General features: G+C 43.7%; 1 protein-coding gene across 1 annotated transcript in view; it reads right to left on the reverse strand.

Annotated features, from left to right (window-relative positions):
- The window catches only part of COL4A1 (collagen type IV alpha 1 chain), a 521,418-nt gene that overhangs the window by 217,183 nt on the left and 281,541 nt on the right, over positions 1-22,694 (reverse strand). Inside the window, exons 21-22 of the mRNA XM_069205109.1 lie at positions 15,849-16,004; positions 3,249-3,341 (exon numbers count right to left, since the gene is read on the reverse strand). Of these exons, the coding sequence (XP_069061210.1) occupies positions 3,249-3,341; positions 15,849-16,004 (249 nt within the window). The remainder of the gene's footprint in view (positions 1-3,248; positions 3,342-15,848; positions 16,005-22,694) is intronic.

The raw sequence follows: 22,694 nt of genomic DNA on the forward strand, positions 1-22,694 counted from the left end.
CCCATTTCATTCCTTGCCCTGTGGCCCTTGAAGCACTGGCTACTGAGCGGTTGCTGTAGGTCCCAGACATTATAAGTGCTATTCAAGGTTATCTCATAACTGCTCTTAGCTTCATGTTTATATGTGTGTCCTTCTGATGAACAATTTGTAGCTCTATGCACAAATATTGGATTGTGAAGTTAAAGAGCAAAACTGAAGTATCTTTTCTTGGCCACCTTATACTTTGCAAACATCTAAATATTTTTGCGGGTACAGTAATTTGTTAAACTTCTTGTCCTTTCACAAGTACTGATCCCAAATATATGCAATACACAAAATGTAATAGCAGTAAAATGAAAAGTTAAGAAGGCAGGCAGGTTAAGAAGGCAAGACACAACGTATATAAAAACGAGCCACATACCAGGAGACAACTGCAGCAGAAAAGAAAAATATACAGAAACCTATGAAGGTAAATAGAGCTCTCATAAAGATACAGAAAGACAGTGCAGAAGTTAAGCACAGTTAAATTATGAGGCGAACAAAAGAACTACCAAATGTTAAAGGTTTATTAGGAGCTCATGCCATTACTCCAGTGGTGGATGTGACAGACTGAAGCTAAATAACGTAGAAGTACCCAATAAGGGACACACAAAACTTCAGAGCACGAGGAATTGGCCATTACGTGGCACATGACGCGGTTGTTGGTGCTTTCAGATCATTTGCAATTTATTGAAATCACGGGGGGACTGATAAACCCACCACCATTACTATGAAGGTGTGCGGTCCAGAAAGTGTTACTAAATCTCTGTTTGTAATAGCCTAGAATTCTGAATCTACCACATTCCACTCTAAACCAAAGCTATGTCACATTTGTTTCGATCTTGGGTAAACATTTTCATTTCCAAAATCTCAAAACTATTTTTCCGCTCCATTAGGCTACCTATAAGACACTTTTTTTGATTTGCGGTTATAATTTCTAGGTACTTCATGTCACTGAACAAAACTTTTTCATTGAGATCTTTTATATCTGCTGATTTAATTTTGCTGATCTATTTGGCCATTGCATTCCTTCAATCTGATATTTTAGTGCAATCAGTAAACATCTGACTGAATCAGAAATTAGAATGTCAGCGTCTCCAGTAGTTCTTATGGTCGTATAATTCGATCTATACGTTTAAAATGGGATCAGTTATTCCCCCAGAATGGTCTTTTGTGGTATCAAGGCAATTTGCCTGCTCATAGACTGTTTTTCCAGTTTGATTAATAAAGGGATTCTTTTTCTTCAAATGTACATTTGAGATCAACTTCACAGTTTTAATGCCAGTGAGAAGTTTGTATATTTTTTAGGCTGAAAAAATCAGACTTGTCATATTGGGGTTAATCCTTGGCTTTCATAACATTATCAATTTTAGGATTTGACTTTATAGTTTTAGGTAAAATGTGGTGAAACCTGTTTCTTAAATGTAAATTACTTTATGTAAACTGTACTTATCGATTTACACCTTGAATGAGGAGACGTTGTCATAGACAAACAGTTATTGCCCATCCAAACTACACAGTGAAGGACCTACTTTTGTAACGTTAGATTTAAATTTTTCCAGACTTTGAGTTGGAAGACTTGGTTTACACTAACATTGTTCTCTGCATTTTTAAGTGAGGTCTTTTTCATATTGTGAACTGGGAGATTATCGGATGTTTCCAGTTTAGGGAAAGAAAATATATGAACAGGCTGCTGGCAGCTGACAATATTTCTAGGTCTACCCGTTTCATTTTTTGAATTCAGAGTTTGGAGCAAACTAGTGTTGATTTCGATTGCAAATGTGAAAGCTAAATGGTATTGTTCTAAGTTAGGAAGCTAAAACTGATATTTCTACACGAAATCTAGAGTTAATTTGCGGTTTTGTGTTTAGATGACCAGAGGGAAGTAGTTTAAATGTTCCCTTCTATTCAAATGTATTGTAAATAGAATCATTGTCAGTATATCCATTTTCAGAACATTTACCTTGGCCCATAAACCAAGATGTAGATGTTGCCATCATTGTAGTTCTAGTGATATAGTCTTTCCTATCTTCTCAAGATTAACTTTCAGAGCCTTCTCTATATCACCTCTGAGGAAAATGTCCAAATAAATTGCTGTTAAAGTTTATTTAAAAAAAGGCCATCTTGCCTAGCCTCATCCACTGATGAATTTTGAGAACAGTTTCACATTTGACTTTACCTAGTTAATTGTGTTAACAAGGCTTAATAATGTGGGTATCCTTTATAGAAAACACTATGAGTAAGATGTTACCATCAAATATTTGAAATTTAGCAATATTTTCACACCCATTGTGCAGCCACTAGATCTTACAGCCATTGCTAGGTGCTCAACCACTATGTCAAATTAGCATGAAGGAAAATAGCTATCCATGTTTAGTACCTTGGTGCAGTTTCACTTTCTTCAAAAGTTAACCATTTACATTTAATATAGTAATGGCTCTTTCACATTGTGCAGCTATGTAACATCATTTAAAAAAGGCTTCAATTAAAAAAAGGCTATGTCACGCGATCAGTAGTCTTCACTCTAGCTAGGTCTAAGGAAAGATGATAGCCCATTTTGTTTTCTGTACATTGCATAATGTCTCTCACAAATCTTATGTTGTCTGTGACCCTTCTGACCCCATCCCAGGGAAGTACAGGTAAGTATTTAATTTTTTTAAAGTGCCATAGGAGGCCCTAAAAATTGGCCCCCATACATGGCACAGAGTGCAGTGGCCATGCCCAGGGGACCCTGGTCTCCTGTGCTGGCCATTGGGGTGGTGGGCATGACTCCTATCTTTTCTAAGACAGGAGTCATGTGGTATGGATGGTTTTACGTCAGAAGATGACTCTAGGAAGGTTAGAGTCATTTTTTTTAATCTAACCTGCCTAACGTCATATTTTGGTGCAAAACCCCCTTCTTCCATACCGGCAGCCCCACACCACTAACGTCATTTTTTTTTTACTCTAGCCTACCCTTGGCACCTGCTTGCACCATTCCTGAAATATGGTGCCCGGGTGGTGCACAGAAATGGTGCAAGCCAGTGCTAAACTTTTTGGTGCAAAACTGCGTTAGTGCAGTTTTGCCCCAAAAAGTATAAATCAGGGCCCTAGGATTCAGGAACATGGTGCTAAACATCACATGGGGACAGGGGTTGGAAAGTCAGACATAGTATGTGTAAGAATGTCTGCTCTAATGCAGAGCTTTCACCAGTCACAATTCTACTTTTCATTGAATACACATGCAGTACCTTTCTCTCCACTTTCTCCTTGAAATCCTTGCTTCCCTTGTTGCCCTGGGAGGCCTCTCTCACCAGGTTCTCCGGGTCTGCATTCCATTCCATCTAGATTTGGGAAGCAACCAAACGATGACGTCACACAAAAAAGCTTCCACCAAATATAGGAAATATGGGTGGGGTAAAATGACCTATCAGACTCCACAAAATGCTAACAAGTTTGGAAAAAGACACTTAAAACTCCTAGCTGAGGCCACAGTAATCTTTTCCACTTAAAAGGTGAACAGGAGTCCTCTGATTTCCTTGTGATAATGAATAGAAGACAGGTGTGTGTGTGTTTTATCTGGACCACAAAACTAAGGCCCGTATTTATACTTTTTAGCGCTGCATTTGTATCATTTTTTTACGCAAAAGCGGCGCAAACTTACAAAATACAATTATTTTTGTAAGTTTGTGCCGCCTTTGCGTAAACAAATGACGCAAATGCGGTGCTAAAAAAGTATAAATATAGGCCTAAGACTCTTGGTTGAATCTGGGCCACAAATGTAGCACTACACAAACAACAGATTACTTTTTTATCACTTTCTTGAGTATTACATAGGAAGGTGCACCACAGTGTAAAACACATTTTCTAATTGAAATGTAATTTTCTTGGTTTCATAGAGCCCGGGTGTCAGAGAGGAGACCAGTGTGTCAAATGTGCTTTGTAAAACGATCAGCTCCTAGATTCATGACCCGAGCCAGACGTACAGTACTCACACACAATGGCTGTGCTCCAGGCATGCATCTAAGTAGAACATACCTGTAATGCAGTGGTAACTCATGGTGTTGATAGCAATTTCCTGCCTGAATATGATAGGGATGCTCAATGCTATCTTCATATCTTCCAGTCATTTATTATACACACTGTCAGAAAAACACTGCTTGCTCTGATGCTTCAAGCCTGAGTTAATGACTGAACTACTTACTGGTAAACTTCATATCACTGATAACCTTTGCTCATTATGAATATTATAGAAATGACGTGTGTCCGCCTATCTAACCACCAGATTCATGGAGCACCAGCAGCTGAAAAGCTGAAACATGCTTGTGCATGCACCTGAGGGTAAATACAAAAAATGCTCTTAAACGTGTGCATGCTTGTAAGAGAGTGTAAGCATGTGTAAGACCATGTGTGAGCATCTGTGTGTTGTGTGATGAATGTGAGTGAATGAGAGTGAGTGATTACGTGAGAATGAGCGCTAGTGAGTGTCAGTGAGTGTGTGAGTGTAATTGTAATGGTAAATGAGTGGGTTAATGTAAGTGAAAATAAGTGTGAATGAGAATGAGTGAGAACAAGAGTGAGTGAGTGTTGGTGAGAGTGATTGTTAGTGAGAAAGAATGAGTGAGAATGAGTGAAGGACTGTGACGGAGTGAGTGTGAGGCAGTGTGAGTAAGAAATAGTAAGTCAATGTAAGGGATCACGAGTGAGCAAGTGTGTGTGTTATGCTTCCCAGTGTGCACCTGGCCATGGCATCCTCAAGGTAATTCTTGCCTCACGGAGACACTCATGCAAATGCTGGCACTGACGCAGGAGGAAGGTTATAGCATATTAGGGCACCCCTGCCAAAATGCAGGCTATGCCCCCCTTTATGTAATATTTGGCATATGAAGCACTCATGGTGAAATCCCCCAGCATTGGCATACTGGAGGTCATTTTGGCATAAAGGGAACATATGGCAAAAATCTGACAATAACACACTAAGGGTAATTCTTAGTATATGGGGCACGCCTAGGATAAAGATGGCATGGCATATTGGAGGCAATTCTTGACATAAGGGAGGACAATCATGTACATTGAAGGCAGCAGGCAAACATGACAAAATGCTGGCCCTGACATACATAAGGTACTTTTTGACATATGGGTCAGACATGATACATGGAGAGCATCATAAACACCAAGAGTATGGGGTTCACTTATATTGTGGGGCCGCTGGCAAAGGATTTCGCCTGGGGCTCCTCAAACTCACACTATGAGTTGCTGTGTTGGGTGCTGTGGGGGGTTGTGTGGTGGTGGGGGAGTTTCCTTTACAGACTAGGTGGTCTCACACACTATATTGTGTCATGCTTTATCATATGACCAATAGGACAGTGCCACCTGGGCGGACTCAACCTCACTGTTAAAAGAACAGGAGGGAGTGCATAAATTCAACTTGTCGGAAAAATATGGGCTCCAACTATACTAGGGTAGAAGTAAAAACACCTAGTCAGTGTGAGTTTGAGGAGCCCCAGGTGAAATCCTTTGCCAGCGGCCCCACAATATAAGTGAACCCCATACTATTTGTGTTTATGGTTCAAGTTATAGGGAGAAAGTATGGGTTGGTTCCTCGTGTTTTTTCTCTCCCTGACTCTCTTTATGTGTTTTGACATGGAGAGCATCAACAGTAAAATGTTGACACTGACATACTAGTGGTACTTCTCAGCATAAGGAAGCAGAGGGACACCCACAGCATAAGGTGCACCCACGACAAAATGCTGAACCTAGCACAAAATAGGTAATTATTGACAAATGCGTGGCATCTTATGTCATATTTTGAAAATAAACTAGGCCAGTTCACATGATGTGGCAGGCTTCTTTGGCTTGGAACATCATGGAAGTACTAGGTTATAGAGCCAATGGCTTTTTAGCAGATTTATGTGCATTAAACATGTAATTTGACTCCTCCTAAAGAAATCAGGCTTGCTTGCTTAGTTAGCTTGCTGAAATTTGCAACAAGTATGGTGTGCCAGCACTTTTAAAGATCACCATACACACTGGTTCTCAGTACTGGTACTAGAAAGGGATATTGGAGTAATGAAGAATGTTGGCAAACTATTGAGTCATTACCTGCTCACGCCCTTCCTTACAGAAATGGAGACACACCAAAGCAGTATATTATGACTTCGTTAACCAAGAATAAGAGGTTTTGGGTGTTTGCTACCACTTTAAAAACCTTCCCTTTTGAAGAGGGGATGGAGAGGGTAGCAAAGGTCAGAAGGAAAATGAGAGGTAAAACAAATCTTCAGTTTACATGTTGGTGTCACATGGTGTCTGATCTCATTTTTGCAAGAACTGGAACAAGCACCCAGTTGAGGAGGTAGAAGCAAAAGCTACATATGAATATACATAAAAATTGCCTTAATGTGAAGGGTGCCCAATAAGCAAAGGCAAACTGGAGACTGTAGGAAAGTACCATCTTGCCTGGCATGTTACCCCCATTTGTACATGTATGTCAGTTTGTTTTTGCCTGTCTCACTGGGATCCTGCTAGCCAGGACCTCAGTGCTCACAGTTGTGGCCTGAATGTGTGTTCCCTGTGTAGTGCCTAACTGTATCACTGAGGCTCTGCTAACCAGAACCTCAGTGTGTATGCTCTCTCTGCCTAAAATTGTCACTGCAGGATAGGGACCATTTTCAGCAATTCTAATTGGCACACTGGAACACCCTTATAATGTACTGGTATATGGTACCTAGGTACCCAGGTTATTGGGGTTCCAGGAGACCCCTATGGGCTGCAGCATTTCTTTTGCCACCCATAGGGAGCTCAGACAAACCTTTACACAGGCTGCCACTGCAGCCTGAGTGAAATAACGCACACGTTATTTCACAGCCATTTTACACTGCACATAAGTAACTTATAAGTCACCTATATGTCTAGCCTTCACTTAGTGACGGTTAGGTGCACAGTTACTAAGTGTGAGGGCACCCTGGCACTAGCCAAGGTGCCCCCACATAGTTCAGGGCAATTCCCCCGGACTTTGTGAGTGCGGGGACACCATTACACGTGTGCACTACATATAGGTCAATACCTATATGTAGCTTCACAATGGTAACTCCGAATATGGCCATGTAACATGTCTAAGATCTTGGAATTGTCCCCCCATGCCAAATCTGGTATTGGGGTGCCCCCCCCATGCATCCCTGGGGCTCCAGCATGGACCCTGGGTACTGTCAAACTAGCTCTCTGGGGTTTTCTCTGCAGCTACCGCTGCTGCCAACCCCTCAGACAGGTTTCTGCCCTCCTGGGGTCTGGGCAGCCCAGTCCCAGGAAGGCAGAACAAAGAATTTCCTCTTAGAGAGGGTGTTACACCCTCTCCCTTTGGAAATAGGTGTGAAGGGCTGGGGAGGAGTAGCCTCCCCCAGCCTCTGGAAATGCTTTGAAGGGCACAGATGGTGCCCTCCTTGCATAAGCCAGTCTACATTGGTTCAGGGAGCCCCCAGCCCCTGCTCTGGTGCGAAACTGGACAAAGGAAAGGGGAGTGACCACTCCCCTGTCCAGCACCTCCCCAGGGGTGGTGCCCAGATCTCCTCCAGTGTATCCCAGACCTCTGCCATCTTGAATGCAGAGGTGTGAGGGAACAGTGGAGACCTCTGAGTGGCCAGTGCCAGCAGATGATGTCCGAGACCCCTCCTGATAGGTGCTTACCTCTCTCAGTAGCCAATCCTCCTCTGAAGGCTATTTAGGGTCTCTCCTGTGGGTTTCTCTTCAGATAACAACCTGCAAGGATTCACCAGAGTTCCTCTGCATCTCCCTCTTCGACTTCTGCCAAGGATCGACCGCTGACTGCTCCAGGACGCCTGCAAAACTGCAACAAAGTAGCAAGAAGACTACCAGCGGCATTGTAGCGCCTAATCCTGCTGGCTTTCTCAACTGTTTCCTGGTGGTGCATGCTTTGGGGGCTGTCTGCCTTCACCCTGCACTGTAAGCCAAGAAGAAATCTCCCAAACTTCTGCTTCACCAGTCCTCTGGGTCCCCTCTCATCTTGACGAGTGTGGTCCCTAGAACACAGGAGCTGTATCCAAGTGAGCCTGACAGTCCAGTGGTCCTTCTGTCCAAATTTGGTGGAGGTAAGTCCTTTCCTCCCCACGCCAGACCGTAATCCTGTGTACTGCGTGAACTGCAGCTGCTAGGGCTTCTGTGCACTCTTGCAAGGATTCCTTCGTGCACAGCACAGCCCAGACCCCCAGCACTCCATCCTGCATTGCCCAACTCGCTGAGTTGATCTCCGGCTTTGTGGGACCCTCCTTTGTAGTGCTGAGACAAACCTGCTCAGATTTCTTGGATGCCTCTTCAAGTGCTTCTGAGGGTGCTTCCTGCTTCTGCGTGGGCTCTCTGTGTTGCTGAGTGCCCCCCCTGTCTGCTCATCCAAGTGGTGACCTCCTGGTCCTTCCTGGGCCCGGACAGCACCCTTTATCTTCAACCATGACTCTTGCAGCTAGCAAGGCTTGTTTGTGGTCTTTCTGTGTGGAAACAACTCTGCATCCTCCAGCATACCGTGGGACATCTTCTGACCAAAGGGGAAGTTCTTGGCACCTTCCGTTGTTGCAGAATCTTTGGCTTCTTCCACCCAGAGGCAGCCCTTTTGCACCTTCATCCGGGGTTTAGTGGGCTCCTGCCCCCACTGGACACTTGCGTGACTCTTGGACTTCATCTCCTTCCTTTGCAGGCCCTCAGGTCCAGGAATCCGTCTTCAGTGCTTTGCAGTCAGCTGTTGTCTTTGCAGAATCCCCTATCTCGACTTTACTGTCTTTTTGGGGTAATAGGGTAACTTTACTCCTACTTTTCAGGGTCTTGGGGTGGGGTATCTTGGACACCCTTAGTGTTTTCTTACACTCCCAGCGACCCTCTACACACTACACTAGGCCTGGGGTCTCTTCGTGATCCGCATTCCACTTTCAGAGTATATGGTTAGTGTTGCCCCTAGGCCTACTGCATCCTATTGTCTTTTATAGTGTTTTGCACTATTTTTCTGTTTACTTACCTGATTTTTGGTTTGTGTATATATTTTGTGTATTTTACTTACCTCCTAAGGGAGTATGTCCTCTGAGATACTTTTGGCATATTGTCAATAAAATAAAGTACCTTTATTTTTAGTAACTCTGAGTATTGTGTTTTTTATGATTTAGGGGGTCATTCTAACCCTGGCGGTCCAAGACCGCCAGGGCTAAAATGACGGGGGCACCGCCAACAGGCTGGCGGTGCCCCACTGGGCATTCTGACCGCGGCGGTTCGGCCGCGGTCAGAAGTGGAAAACCGGCGGTCTACCGCCGGTTTTCCGCTACCCAAATGAATCCTCCATGGCGGCGCAGCAAGCTGCGCCGCCATGGAGGATTCTGACACCCCATACCGCCATCCTGTTCCTGGCGGTTCTCCCGCCAGGAACAGGATGGCGGTATGGGGTGTCGCGGGGCCCCTGGGGGCCCCTGCAGTGCCCATGCTAATGGCATGGGCACTGCAGGGGCCCCCGTAAGAGGGCCCCAAAAAGAATTTCAGTGTCTGCTTTGCAGACACTGGAATTCGCGACGGGTGCAACTGCACCCGTCGCACCTTCCCACTCCGCCGGCTCAATTCTGAGCCGGCGTCCTCGTGGGAAGGATGTTTTGCACTGGGCTGGCGGGCGGCCTTTTGGCGGTCGCCTGCCAGCCCAGTGCAAAACCCAAAATACCCTCAGCGGTCTTTCGACCGCGGAGCGGTATTTTGGAGGGGGAAGTCTGGAGGGTGGCCTCCGCCGCCCGCCAGACTTAGAATCACCCCCATAGTGCTATATGATATAAGTGGTATAGTAGGAGAATTTTATATCTCCTAGTTCAGCCTAAGTTGCTCTGCTATAGCTACCTCTATCAGCCTAAGCTGCTAGATCACTACTAATCTACTAATAAGATATAACTGGACCTGGCACAAGGTGTAAGTAGCAACACAAAAAGGATGATGGACGGAGTGCTGACAATGCAAACACTCACCCCCAGTCACAGATCTGGGTTTAATCCATCGTTTTTTTGCTGCCCATGCCATTCCAGTTTGGACCCAGCCATATGCAAATCAGTCTTGACCCTGTTCCCCATGGAAACAGTCCAGCCCGAACTGCCAGACCAGGTCTTCCCTGGACTGGAAACAAGCATCCTGGGACCAGTTTCGGGGTTTCACCCCTCATCAGCCAGGCTAGCTTGAATCCAGTGGCATGGGAAGTACGGGACCCACGTCTGGGCATACCCTTCCCACTTAGGGCGACATTAGCAACACAAAAGAAGGGTGATACCCTGAAACCGGTCCCAGGATGCTTGTTTCCGGTCCAGGGAGGACCTGGCCTGGCAGTTCGGGCTGGACTGTTCCCATGAGGAACAGGGTCAAGACTGATTTGCATATGGCTGGGTCCAAACTGGGGTGGCATGGTGAGCAAAAGAACGATGGATTAAACCCAGATCTGTGACTGGGGGTGAGTGTTTGCATTGTCAGCACTCTGTCCATCATCGTTTTGTGTTGCTAAAGTTGCCCCAAGTGGGAAGGGTATGCCCAGACGTGGGTCCCTTTCTCACTGTGCCACTGGAATCAAGCTAGCCTGGCTGAAGAAGGGTGATACCCTGAAACCGGTCCCAGGATGCTTGTTTCCGGTCCAGGGAGGACCTGGCCTGGCAGTTCGGGCTGGACTGTTCCCATGAGGAACAGGGTCAAGACTGATTTGCATATGGCTGGGTCCAAACTGGGGTGGCATGGTAAGCAAAAGAACGATGGATTAAACCCAGATCTGTGACTGGGGGTGAGTGTTTGCATTGTCAGCACTCCGTCCATCATCCTTTTGTGTTGCACAAGGTGTATGTACCTCTTGGTACCCACTGTAAGCCAGGCCAGCCACCTACAGAGACAAGAGGAGGTCAGAATGTCAATGGTGGCCAGAAAATAAGCAAAATGGCTGGCTTTGCTCTCTAGCTTATCAATCACAACCTTATAGCCTGCTGTAGGCTGGAGGCCTGCTCCACCGTTAAAGGCTCAAGCCAAAGGTAAGGGCCTTTAACAAGGGAGTGGGACTTTAATCCCGGTAGAGCCCAGCTATGGAGGGCTATAAAGCTATTAGAACATTCCGCCACTAGAGGGAAGAATGTTCTAATAAATAAAACAAAGGCCTCATGGAGCCCGAGGGGACTGAAATCCCCTTGAGCTCTGGGAGGGCTTTAAACATAGCAACAGCTGTGAATAACAATACTGGAATGTTAGAGCTCCGGGCCTCTACCGGCCATTAGAAGCCCAGAGCTACTTCATTGTTTTCAATGGAGCTCCCAGCATTCCAACGTTCTAATACTCAGGAAATTAGGAGCCTTGTTTAGAGACTTGAGCATAATCCACCATTCTGCCAGGGAAGCAGAAGTAAGGAGTCTTCCACCCTGTAGGAGGATCATCCACCCTTCTCAGAGATCATTGGCTGCCGGTTGGGATCTTTATGCTGTGAACAATGCCTCAATACCTGCTGTAGCTCCCTCCACACCAGCAAAAGTTTGCCAAGCATCTTCAATATTTTTAAGGTCTGCTGATAAACACGTTGGTACAGAGAAAACAATCATCAAAAGTGGCAGCTTTTTTTTACAAACAAAAAAACAACCGCTTCTAAATGAAGGGACTTTATCCCTGCACATGAGTGCCAGTCTGCATTTTCCATGCCCCTGGCCGTCATGCCTCACATAGTGTACAATGACAGAGAAAAAGAGGGATGGCTGACTCATCCTCAATATGGCAGGGCGATCATCACTGAGATCTGGCAAACCATTGGCTGGCGTGTTGCTACATCAAAGGTCTACACTATTGGGGTAAGCAGAGGATCTGCCAGTGTGACTACATTGCTTCCAATGGCTCTAAATAGCGCAATGTAACTGTGAGTTTAGCAGTGCACCCAGTGCTTAATTTGTTCTTGTTGTTTCTGGTGCGGAGCACCGGCACTTATTTTTGCGGGCCGGCGCCTATTTTTCTGCCTCAAGCATTTACTGCGAGCAAAAGACAAACATTGGAAAGACGGAGGAAGAGAAAAACGAAAAAGCGTTACAATGGGAGAAAGCAGAAAGCTGCAAGAGAGAGCTGAAGGGACGAGAAGGCTTCAGAATTACTCTGCCTCAGTATTCCGTGTTCGCACATTTAATTGCAACAGCTGCGTTTTTAAGAAGAGGGCTTTGAGCACCGGCACCTTTATATTTACAAATTAAGCATTGGGTGCACCCCATGCGCCAGTCTCTAAACAAGGCCCTAGCAAATCACAGAAAATGGCATTTGCAGTATTATAAATCATTTCCAGCTGAACTTTGCTCCGTAGCCAGTATATTTCACAAACTTTTATTTTGATAAAGTTAGGGCCTTATTTATACTTTTTGACGCAAAACTGTGCCAACGCAGTTTTGCGTCAAAAAAATTAGCGCCGGCTAACGCCATTCTGAAGCGCCATGCGGGCGCCGTATTTATTGAATGACGTTAGCCGGCGTTAGCCGCCGGCGCTGTCTGGTGTGCGTTTAAAAAAACGACGTACACCAGGCAGCGCCGGCGTAGGGGGAAAATGGCGTATGGGCGTCCACAAATGGTGCAAGTCAGGCTGAGGCAAAAAAATCGCCACAACCCGATTTGCGCCATTTTTTTACGACGCCCATCCCCCATTGAAATGACTCCTGTCTTAGCAAAGACAGGAGTCATGCCCCCTTGCCCAATGGCCATGCCCAGGGGACTTATGTCCCCTGGGCATGGCCATTGGGCATAGTGGCATGTAGGGGGGCACAAATCATATCATATAGCATATCATTAACGCAAGGAAGGTGTTCACGCAAAAAAATGACGCTAACTCCATGAACTTTGGCGCTAGACGCGGCTAACGCCAAAGTATAAATATGGAGTTAGTTTTGCGTCGAATTTGCGTCGAAAAAATCGACGCAAATTCGGCGCAAACGGAGTATAAATATGCCCCTTAATTTGTTAGAAATGCTCAGCGAGTCAACACTGTCTCCACTTCCATCTTCGGCCACTAGATGCCGCCTAATGGCATATTATTGGAAATAAGTTAATTTGTCACTACAGCTGTTGCAAAGTGAATCAGAGAATGCAACAATGCTACTGCGATTAAGAATAGCGGTTCCCAATGTTCAATAGAAATATATTTCTCAACAACAGGTTGGCTACCTAAAGTTCCGGAAGAAGACTCAATGACCTAGCCTTTACTCTCGTCGCTTTAGTGTATGTATTTTGTGTAATTTTAAATTGCTGCCCTAGTCGTGAAGCAACTTATGATTGCTCCTACCTTCTAGAGGGCAACCCGCTTCCAGTCCAAAACTCTTCTTTCACAAATCATTGTTCCCAAATATTAAATAGTTTTGTATCATTTAAATAGCACTTTCAAACTTTATGTTGGATGTTGAAGAGCGTGGTTGGAAGAGTTGTGTTTCTTCGGTGTGAGCCTGTGTGGGAAGGATTTAGGTGTCATCCAGTAGCAAACAACCATTTGGTGGTTTGTGTGGGATCTGTTGACATTTGTTTGATAGCCACATTGCGAAACCACATCAGGACCAGGATAAGACTCTAAGCAGAAGGGCAACAAGAAAACCTTTGAGTGGAATGATTCTCAGATATGTTTGAAAATGCACCACTTGCCTCCTCTTTTTCCTAAATATACTATGGCCACTCACCCTGAACTTTTACGCCCACCACTTTCAAATGTCACCAGCCGGCTCTGTTAATAACACTGTGTTTTATACAATGGACATGAAGCTACTGCCTTTAAATAGAATGTGACTTTGTGAAATTAGATATAGGCTATATGAGACACATTTCTTTAAGGAAAATAAGCTATTTTGTTGAGCTATGTTACGAGTTTACACTCAGATGGACAAGCACCAGTTAGGTGAGCACTAGTTGACTCAGACCTAGCCAGATTGACAACCTGTACATGCAAGGTTAAGATACAAACCACTTGTTATTTTGTTCTAACAGTTTCCACAGAAGCAATCATGAGTGCTAAAACATTTTAAACTAGACTGCATCTGGGTTCAATGGTGTTTATTATGTAGACATGCCTAGCACTACATAATAAACACCATTGAACACAGAAGAGGGTGCACTCCAGAATGACACCTGAATGCACCTTCACTACTGTACCTGGGATGCAGTGTGAAATAGGAGACAAGGTGTAACTGTGTGTGTGTGTGTGTGCGCATGCATGCATGTGTGTGTGTGTAGGAGGTAGGGAGGCAGGTGTCATACTTAAATGGAACAAACAGTGGGGACAAGGATGTTTCCGGGAACAATTTAGGATTGTGTACAAACCTGTGCCACTTGACAGCAGGAGCAAAAGGACAGAGTTATCATCACATTTTGGCTGAGGTGTTAAGAAGAGCAATATGGGTCTTTGTCAACAGTGGATGAAAAGATGCTTCTTCAGCATCTTTATTTGCCTGAAGCAGTCACAAAGGTAGATGGAAGAGACTATCTGGAATCAAAGTGCTTACCCGCTAGCAAAAGACATGTACATTTTCCTGCCAGGGCGTCCAAAGGCCTGAACCTGGGCTCCGCCAGGTTACAGTGGTATCATTATGTAGGCTGCAGATACTTTTTTGTCCCCTGTGTAAAGTCATCTTAAAAAAAACACTTATGTTCTGGGAATGTTATTACTTTAATTTGCTTTCAAATGTCACATTTATTTCTACATTTGCTTATACAACATCTTGCCCATACACACCAGAATGTGATGCTTTTCTCCCACTGTGTTAGCTACTGCCATTCTGCCATGTTTTGTTCAGAGTGGTCTTTCTTGGTACATGCAAGAATTGGCTAGACACCCTCTCGACTGACTTCCTATGGTGATGAACACCCTTCATGATGCTCTTGGTCTGTCCTGCTAATATGCGCCATGTTTGCAGGTGATGCCACCAGGTCTAGTACGTTTGGCACCTTTTTGAGACCCTCCATCTGGAAGAAGTGCCTATTTTTAAGCCGTCTATCTCTTGTACATGGGGGATTTCCTCATCCACCCGTGCTCCAATCCTGCATTCTTTACAAGTCAATATTGGTCTAACACCTTTGTCCTGCTTCCTGACAAGGTCTGCCTCCACGTTGTCATTGATATGAGGGGGGTATCTGTTGTGGGGTGATCCAGGATAGTAAGTGTAGCCAAGCATTGCCTCCTTAGAAGATGTAGCATTTAGATCTCAATTTGTTAGGAAACTCAGATTGAAAATAGCCTTCAATATACCAAATCTCTTACATTTTGTGACGAGTAAGCTAATTAAAATCTCTGAATGCAACTTTACAAAAGATAACTTTGCAATATTGAAGGTATGGCAGTTCAACTTCAAAGGTGCTGTGAAAAGAAACATTCTCAGCATCCTCCTTGCCTGTCCCTCCATATGTATTGCGGCAGGATAGGGAGGTAATTACTGAAAGCCTCAGTGCCATTCTCCATCCAACTACTCATGTCAACATTGCTGTCTTAAAATAGCAGCAGACTGTGAAGGTTTGTTATTTTAATGCAGTGGGTAAAAAGCACCTCGACGGCTGCCTGACACTAATTTGCAAGATATGATTCATCTTTTGCTTGTCCAAGGATGCCTTTTGGTTTCATATTGCACATCTTGTTCTGTAAAGAAAGTAACAGCATTCTTACATAGGAGCTTCCTTTTTCCTGCCATTTTGATTTTCCTGTGGGTGACATATAATTTATTCTAGGTTCAAGTTACTGAAGAAACAATGAGGAATAACAGTGTGAATGAAATCGACCATGTGTAGGCATGCCCTAAATATACATAATTTTACCATGTCATGGAGTCGACGCACCACAATGTAATAAAAGCTTAGCATACCGACTCTTCCAGGGGGCCCTGGCGGACCCGGTGGTCCTGGGATGCCCTCTCTCCCTGGGGATCCTGGAAGAGGTAATCCTTGATAACCACGTTCTCCTTTTTGACCCTGCTCTCCTGGAATACCTGGGGCTCCAATAGGCCCCTGAGTTGTTAAACCTAAAATAGAATCAAATTAAAAGTTTATAAAAGAACAATTAAAGTGCTGCATTACAGAATATCACATAAGTCGAGGCACAGATCATTTGTTCACATTTATTTTACAGTGCTCGGTGTGATGCAGATACCAGTACAGACACTTCTTTATCGATATTATGAACACTACCTTCTACATAAAATTGATGAACTTTTAAACAGATTACTGCAGTATTCAGCTGTGTGAAGGTGAGAAATCTTCAATTCTTACTTTAATAAGGACGAACTTGTGCTACATTTCCAATTTTAAAATTATTAATTTCAGTCCTTATCTAAAAGGCTTATTTAAAAATGGATGAGAAGAGTGAAAACTGTGTAGCTACTTTAGCTTTCATTGTTTGTTTCACCTAAGTATATATCCTGGTGATCCGAGCTATGTATATAACTAGTTGATTTCTTCTTACTACCCAAAAGCTTTGGTGAATCTGTGAGGCAGCCGCCATAGTTCACATATAAGAGATCCCGGACCATATTTATCAAGGTTTTGCGATGCCCTTGCACACCCTTATGTGGCAAAGCCAAAGTGAGATTTATCAAGACACGCAAGACCACCTTGCATGGCCATGCATGGCCTGATATATCAAGAATAACGCAAGAAAGCATGCACAAAAAGAGGAAAATGTCTCTGAGGACTGTTTTTGTGCAGGAAGGTATCCCTTTCTGCATAAAATAATGCTGTCTGTAACACAAGCACCTTTGCAACATAATCGAAAAGGTGGGAAAGATCCAGAACAACGTGTCTGGAACCACGACTGCGTTGTTCACTCAAGCGCAACGATGCTTGCCTGAACAACGCAGGACTATTTCTTTACCTTAACCACGCATGTGCTGAACAATGCACATGCATGGTTAAGGCAGAGAAAAAGGAAGATCCATTTGGAGAGGACGCGGTCAGGTAAGTGGGGCTGGAGCAGGGTTGGGGGTAGTTTTTAGGGGTGGGGGCGGGAGGTGAAGGGGTTGAGGTGGTTAGGCTATTTTTTTTTAAGGGGCAGTGGTGGTGGGTCTGTAATATGGCTTTTAGGGCAGGGTGAGGGATCGAAGTAATTTTGTATTTAGTGGGGGTGGGGGTTGGGTTTTTAGGGGCAGGGGGTGGGGGTAATTTTGTATTTAGGGCGGGTGGAGGGTCGGGTTTGTAGGGGCAGGGTGGGGGGGGCAGGGCAATTTTGTATTTGGGGGTTGGGGTTGTTATGTTTTCAGGGTGGGGGGCTGGTTTTTAGGTGTGGGGCCTCTGGGTAATTTTGTAATTAGGGCGGGTGGGGGGTCGGGTTTTTAGGGGGTGGGGGTTTGGGTAATTCTGTATTCAGGGCAGGTGGGGGTCGGCTTTTTAGGAGCGGGGTTGGGGTAATTTTGTATTCAGGGCAGGTGGAGTGGTCGGGTTTTTAGGGGCGGGTGGAGTGTTGGGGTAGTTTTGTATTTAGGGCAGGTGGGGGGTGGGTTATTAGGAGTGGGGATGGGGGGTCGGGTAGTTTTGTATTTAGGGCGGGGGTGGGTTTTTAGGGGTGGGGGTCAGGGTAATATTGTATTTAGGGCGGGTGGGGGGGTTGGATTTTTAGTGGCGAGGGTCGGGGTTGAGGTAATTTTGTATTCAGAGCAGAAGGGGGGTCGGTTTTTCAGGGGCAGGGGTGGGGGGGTCAGGGTAATTTTGTTTTCAGGGGTTGGATAGTTTTATTTTTGGGAGTGGGGGTCGGTTTTAGGGCTCAGGGTTGGTGGGGGATATTGAGGTCGTTTTTAAAGGTGGGGTGAGGGTACTACTTTTTTTTTTTAGGGGCGGGGGTTGGGGTAATTTTGTTTTGAGGGGTTGGGTTGTTTTATTTTTGGGGGTGGGGGTCGGTTTTAGGGCTCAGGGTGGGTGGGGGTATCGAGGTAGTTTTTAAAGGTGGGATCGGGGTACTTCTGTTTTTAGGGGCGGGGTGGGGGGATCGGGGTAATTTTGTTTTTAGGGGTTGGGTTGTTTTATTTTTGAGGGTGGGGGTTTGTTTTAGTGCTCAGGATGGGAGGCGGTATCGGGGTAGTTTTTAAGGTGGGGGGCCGGTGTACTTCTGTTTCTAGGGTGGGGGGGTGGCATGCGACAGCCACGCAAGCTGTTTCCACACATGCCTTTACTAGGCATGCCTTTACAATGAAAAATCATTGTAAAGGCATGCATGGTGAAGGCATGCGTGGAAACAACGCGGTCGTTGTTCCGATCACGTTGTTCAGGCATGCCTGGTTGCCGCATGCGTGGTTCCATCATACAACCCGAAAAGATGCCTGTGTTAGAGGTAGGCAGACATTAGTGCCCCAGCCCTAGGAAAGGACAGGTATGCATCGTATAATGTTAAAAACAGCACTTTCCTGCCCTTTCACGCAGCACAGCAAGGTGGCTTGCTGCGTTGTGCTGCTTGAAAGATTGATACATCTGCCCCGTCTTTGATTGTTATTATTCCTTCACTTTGCAGAAAGGGTGTGGAAAGGAAAGCTATTTCAAGAACTTCTGAAATAGCCATCTTGATTGGTAACCCCTCCTATTCACAACAGAAACAGAAGCTTTATATGTGAATCTTTAGTAGCTTCATGCAGCAAGTTTACTTATAACGTTAAGTATTTTTTTTCTTTTGCTCCGTGATACTTGTATACATTCCCATATTGTGCATTGATTGTAAACCAATTCCCCTCTTAAAAGGTAATCCTGCAGTAGGGAGTATTCGCAAAAGGATTTATGCCCTCCTGTTGTTTCTTGTCGGACCTCCATACCAAACAGTAATTTACTGGCGATTGTGTGTACTGATGACCATTTCAGAGTTTTGGATTTTTTTAGACAATGATATGTTCCCTACACGTAACCTGATCTTGATCCCACATGTAGTGTCTTGTGAGCTAGTGAATAATATAATGAATGCAGTTTATTACGCAGCATGCCACACTTGTTTTTGTAATGCAAATGCTCAAGTGTTAACAGGTAAATTACACAAAGAGTTGATTCGTTTTTATAAAAAAACTTTTACCTTTCCCATATGAAATGGTAGAGCACTAACATCTGGTGCGTGATGAGATTTTTCTCTGGTGAAGTGTTAATTTTGGTTTAGTTGCAAAAATCACAGGTAGATAAATTACAATAGGAAAACAAGGGAGTCAAATTAATAGAAAGTTAACACTAAATGTGACTAAAAGTTGCAACAATTATCCAGGCTGAGCGACAAGTTTGGAGTAGAGTCCAGGTGGAGCAGTGCAGAACAGAGAATCGTGGAACTGAATTGAGCAGTCAGTGGTAGGCGAGTAAGGTGATACCACATTGCGGGGGGGGGGAGGCACCAGAGGGGATGATAGAAGGCCTTAGAAGCTTCAACCAGATATAGCATAGGTACAGATCTTCCTCCCCCTGAAGAGACCTTTAACTATTGCCACTGTCGCTGACCCCAGAATATTGAAAATACTCTGGTGTTTGAAACGTGCCTGAGACGCACTGTTGTGGGCACTTTCTAGGATTGTGTACATTGTGTCCTTTTAAGATATTAGTTATTTTAATGCATGTTTTTTCCACTGAGGTGTCCTGAACCTTCCTTTGGTGTAATTGGGAGAGTACCTGTAACATTCGTACTCTCTCACAAATTATTAAAGCACAAAGAAGGGCAGTCGAGGCAAAACAGCCAACTGTACGTCAGTTTCACTGCTGGATGGAGCCAGTAAGATAGTTGACCAAAATATCTGGAGATGTTCAAACATCTCCGGGGCTGGGTTTCATCGGAAGCCATCTTGTCTAATATGCAACCGGTTTTAGGTGGGGAATTGGAACAGCTGACCAGGCAATGAGGTTGCCTATGACCTGTATAAATTTCCACAATAGGTAAAATGTATAGATTTTGACTCAACCTTTGATCTGGAGACTAAATTTGTAGCTTGCATTAAGTTTGCAATGTATCCAAAATGTCAATTTGCTGACAATGTTGCTTTGCTTTCTCGGACAGAATGTTCTATGCCTACATTAATCAGCAGATTTGCTGAATATTGTATAATAAGGGATCTGACTACAGAAGTTGTAAGAACATATGTTTGAAATGAAAGACCACCCTCTTACATGCATTAATAATCTGTATCTGGATATTCATTTTAACTGTAAGCTTTATTAGATTTCTCATGAAATGAAAGATGCCAGTATCTCAAGACAAACGTTCATTACAGTGGTGATGTGTAAGCAGAGGATTGGTTACCAGCCTCTTAGCACGATTCTTCAAGTATACAGAAAAAAGTATTTTGCTTCAATGACCTCCAGCGCTGAACTTTGGGACTGTACGGAAGCCCTGAGATATAGACCATTTAAATTGTTCCCTAAGATCCGTTCTTAGGCCAGGACCTGGCAATCCCTTGATACCTCTGTATCTGGAGTTAGATATTAAAACCATCTTTTACATTACAGTACTCTACCCTATCATGTACCAAGTGTGGTTACATGGGAATCAACCAAACAAAGCGTATCTCAGATCCATGTTGGAGGTGACATCCTACGACGAAGCTGCTGCATGTCAGTTGGTAGCACATGTAAAGAGTGTCCTCATGGAACAGTGGTTAGACCACCCATGGGATAATCCTGCCCTTGTTATGAAAGCAAAATCAACATATTTAAGAAGGAATATTGGGTCAAACGCTCAGGAAAGCCATGTTCATGACAAAGCATGGCTCGATAATATGCAAAGAGAATACTGACCTCAAGCTATACCTGGATTGGATTCAACCTGACACTTACATAGACACTTTATATTTGAAGTTTAGGTTAGGTAAACTCACAACGAGAACTTATAGGACAAAGTTGGATAGGTCAACAGTCACAATGGCGTCTGTCAGTGTAGCTTGGGTTAGAGATTCTGTTATCCATTTTATACTCTTTTGTACGGTCATTAGCTGCACGCAGAAAGTGGATGCTATTCATATTTAAAATCTTTTTTACTAAATGTTCTATTGATACATTTGCATTTTGCTATAGGGTAGACTGACCTTCATTCAAGTTTGACGTGGTATCGTATATGGGATTTGCTAGGTTAATTACAGGTATGGACAGTTATGGGAAGTTATCAAAGTGGGCAATCCTTATTCCATATCATATGTGGAATACTCGGTTGTTAATGTGAGGGGTCTCTTTATACAGCTAAGAGGGATTAGGTCTGCTTTCTAACAGTAAAGGAAATCCATAAACTACTGAGAACTATTTTAACCCATTTTATTATTTAAATTGTTTTTTATCATAATATTTTATATTGGTATGGCATTGACTGAGAATAATCTAGTTTGATTTGATTCGATTTGGTCTGGTGAGTGATCTAATGAACCTGAAGGGTGATGAAGTTAGAGGTAAGTGAATGAGTGTCAGACCCATCGAGGAGAATTATCAAAACACTGTCTGCAACAAAACAACTGTAATGTACTTAGCTGCTTTCATTAGCAATAGGGATCCAATTATTCATCTGGAGCATTCATCTATGATCATTATAATTTACACTCAAAAAGTGTTTGCAGTTGATGCTTACCCACACTGCACCCTATTCAATTACTAGTAGATATGGTCAAAGTTAAAATATCTCCCAGGTCTATCAACTTTCTATTATTTGTCTACCTATATACGTGTCCACCTGGCTATCTGTCTATTTATCTGTCATTTCTTGCCTATATAATTCTCTCTCTCACCACATCTATCTGTCTATCTATCTATCTATCTATCTGTCCCCTTTCTTTTATTCATCTATTTACCTATCAATTTGTACATCTTTATAGCCTTCTCTATCTTTCTCTCTCTACAGATATCTATCTATCTATCTATCTATCTATCTATCTATCTATCTATCTATCTATCTATCTATCTTTCTATCTTTCTGTTTATCTAATCTATTGATCTATTTTTGTCACATCTATCTCTATTTACTCGTCAATCTAATCTACCTTTCTAGCTGTGTCTATATATCTATATTTTATCCATCATGATCTCTTTATTCTATATACATACATATATATATATATATATATATATATATATATATATATATATATATATATATAGAGAGAGAGAGAGAGACAGAGATATATATATATATATATATATATATATATATATATATATATATATATATATATATATATATATATATATATATGCCAAACATACCTCTGTCTCTAAGTATAGCTATCTTGCTTCATGTCTATCTGGAGATCTCTAGTGTCTATCAGTCTACCTTTGTCTACTTCTGTCTATCTTCCTCTTTCAATCTGGATAGCTATCTAAATTTTGTATATTTTTATCACTTTATCAGTTGATCTTGTTGCCTATCTCGCTCTGCTTGAGTCCTGCCTGAGTAGCAATATCTGCACCTGCATCTGTTGGGAAAGAAGTGTGCTTTGCTACAACAGTGGCGTACCAAAGGCCACCGTAGCCCACATGGTGCGGGGTCCCCTGAGACCAGGGGGCCCCCTCGGGTCAGTACCTTGGCATGAAAGCTACTGAGTGAGGTCAGAGGGGGCCCCTGCATGTACTTTGCAGGGGGCCCCCTCAAATGTTGTTAAGCCGCTGTCCTACAATCTCATCCCTACATCCGCTGGACAGTAGTCTCAGTCAAAATGGAACAGGCAAACCATGTATTTCGTCTGCTTTGTGAAGAGGAACGTGAGAAAGTGACAGGAGCCGAAAGCGCA

This window comes from Pleurodeles waltl, chromosome 8 (genome assembly GCF_031143425.1).
Source record: "Pleurodeles waltl isolate 20211129_DDA chromosome 8, aPleWal1.hap1.20221129, whole genome shotgun sequence".
NCBI lineage: Eukaryota > Metazoa > Chordata > Amphibia > Caudata > Salamandridae > Pleurodeles > Pleurodeles waltl.